This window comes from Chelonoidis abingdonii, chromosome 11 (genome assembly GCF_003597395.2).
Source record: "Chelonoidis abingdonii isolate Lonesome George chromosome 11, CheloAbing_2.0, whole genome shotgun sequence".
NCBI lineage: Eukaryota > Metazoa > Chordata > Testudines > Testudinidae > Chelonoidis > Chelonoidis abingdonii.
In genome coordinates this window covers 19425655-19427912 of record NC_133779.1, presented here as the reverse complement: position 1 = coordinate 19427912, position 2258 = coordinate 19425655, and the positions used below count along the sequence as shown (strand labels likewise).

The 2258-nt window shown below is 67.8% G+C and overlaps 1 protein-coding gene across 1 annotated transcript in view; it reads right to left on the bottom strand.

Annotated features, from left to right (window-relative positions):
- Positions 1 to 1253: 1253 nt before the first annotated feature.
- Positions 1254 to 2258, bottom strand: part of PPP1R3F (protein phosphatase 1 regulatory subunit 3F) — a 13188-nt gene continuing 12183 nt past the window's right edge. Inside the window, exon 4 of the mRNA XM_075071303.1 lies at positions 1254 to 2054. Coding sequence (XP_074927404.1) covers positions 1254 to 2054 — 801 coding nt within the window. The remainder of the gene's footprint in view (positions 2055 to 2258) is intronic.

The following is a 2258-nucleotide window of genomic DNA, read 5'->3' as shown; positions in this document are numbered from 1 at the left end:
GTGTGTGTGTGTGTGTGTGTGTGTGTGTGTGTCAGGGGGTTCTGGGGGGCCACGGCACCGTGTCCTCGAACCACCCCCAATCCCCAGGACAGGAGAGTGGGGCAGGGGCCTGTCCCCTCTGGGGGGCGCCTACTGGCTGAGGGGGTCAGGGAATGGGGCAGGGGCCTGTCCCCTCTGGGGGGCACCGGCTCCCATCTGGAATTGGGCTCCAGGCCAGATCAATTCCACCTCCAGGCCTGTCACCTTCCCCCCACACTGGCAGACCCCTTCTTCCCCCCGCCGGTACCGTGAGCCCCCCCAGAAACCAACACCAGGGCTGTGGCCGGGACTGTTTTTATTTTAGTGTTTCCATCAGCTGCGTGGACGTGTTTCGCCCCCTTCGAGACCCCGTGCGTCCGGCTCCCGGCTCGTCTGTGCTCAGTTATCTGCCCCCCACCCTGGGGCGGTACACGGAGCCAGGGCTCACGGCCCCCCCAAACCGTCTCCGTGTGGCTCGAGCGTCTTGCCTCTTGCTCGTTTTCCGGCCCTGGATCCCTCTCAACTGCAATAGAGGCAGGGCTGACTTCCCCTCTCAGTTAATTCAGAGTCACACCTGACTGCAATGGGGTCAGGGCTGGATTCAGAGCTCACTTAATCTGGAGTCACTCCTGCCTGCAACAGGATCTGGGCCCATTTCCTCTCTCATCTCCACCCGGCCTCGTCTCCAATCTGGCCGTCCTCCATCACTCCGACAGCGTCCCACGGCTTCCCAAACACAGGCAGAGCTCTCGTGTGGGGAAACTGAGGCGCCCCCCACAGCGGCACCTCTGGGCCACACGGCAGCAGAGTGTGTAACTGGGCGGCTCCGACGTGCCGTGGGACCTCACCACATGGTGAATCAGCCAGACGATCGCCAGCCCCTCAAGCGGCTGGACCGAAACGTCCCACAGCAAACGACCCGCTTTGCACCACTCTGGGGGGCAGGGCACGAATTGACCCCCCCACACACACACTGCCCGGTACAACATAAATACAGAGCCATGGGGGGAGGGGGGTCGTGCGCCGGAGAAGCAGTGGGACAATAAACCAATGTGAGGGCTTCAGAGGCATGTGGGCTTCAGCGCCGGTGTGGGACCAAAGGGATGTGGGGCAGAGCGGGGTGGGGGCGGGGGGAGGCGCTGGGAGCCAGGACGCCTGGGTTCTCTCCCCAGCTCTGGGAGGGGAATGGGGCTGGTGGTCAGAGCTAGGGGGCTGGGAACCAGGACACCTGGGTCCTAGCTCGCCTGGCGCCACGTGAGAACCACGTACAGGGTGATGGCCGCGGCCGGCAGGCAGCCGCTGAGGACCACAGGCAGGATGGCCACGAGGCTGAGAACCAGCAGGGAACGGGTCAGGGCCTGCCCCAGGCGCGTGGGGCAGCCGGGCGCCTCCTCCCGGGGCTCCCCTGGCCGCTGTGGGCCCGATCCCAGGCCCCTGGGCCCTCCCTGGCCCTGCCATGCCAGGGCTGCTGTTCGTCCTGGCACCACCACGGCGGCTGGCGCCAGCAGCCGCAAGGCCCCGCCCGGGTCGGCTTCCCGGACCCCCCCCTCCAGCAGCGCTGGGGGACTGTCGCGCCCCGGGCCAGCGGGCGGGCTGGCATAGCGCAGGGTTATTTCCTGGGCCAGGGAGCTGTTCAGAGCCCGCTCCGGCCCGGCCCAGCCAACCACCAGGTCCCGGTCGCTCAGCACGCTCAGGCGCAGGGCGGGCAGCCAGGCCGGGGGGAAGCCAGACGCCTCCATGCCCCCTGGCCGCTCCCCGGCGCCCCCCAGCTCCTCCGCCCGCAGCCGGCTGAGGTGGGAGAGATAAAGCTGCTCCAGCTCTGAGTCCACGGCCTCCTCCTCCGCCCGCCAGAGCTCAGCCTGCTCTACCAGGCCAGCCGCCGAGAACAAGGCCCCCGGCCCCAGAGAGCCAGCCTCGGGCCCATGGCCACCCCACGGGGCCTCGGGCAGCTGCAGGGACTCAGCCAAGGGCACGGGGAGATCCCTGGCAGGCGGCTCCGTCTCCGGAGACATGGGGGCGACCAGCAGCTCTGGGACCTGCAGCGGGGCAAGGGAAGGATGACAGCTGGAGAGGCAGGATCTTCCTGAAGCACCGGGGTGGGGGTCAATTCTCGCCCACCTGTGCCTCAGTTTCCCAACATGGGAGATCTCTGGGGTAGGGGCTGACCCTCACTGTGCGTCTGCACAGCACCCGGGGAGACAGAGGCCTGTGTCTGGCAGGCAGGGGTGGGCGCTGGGGGG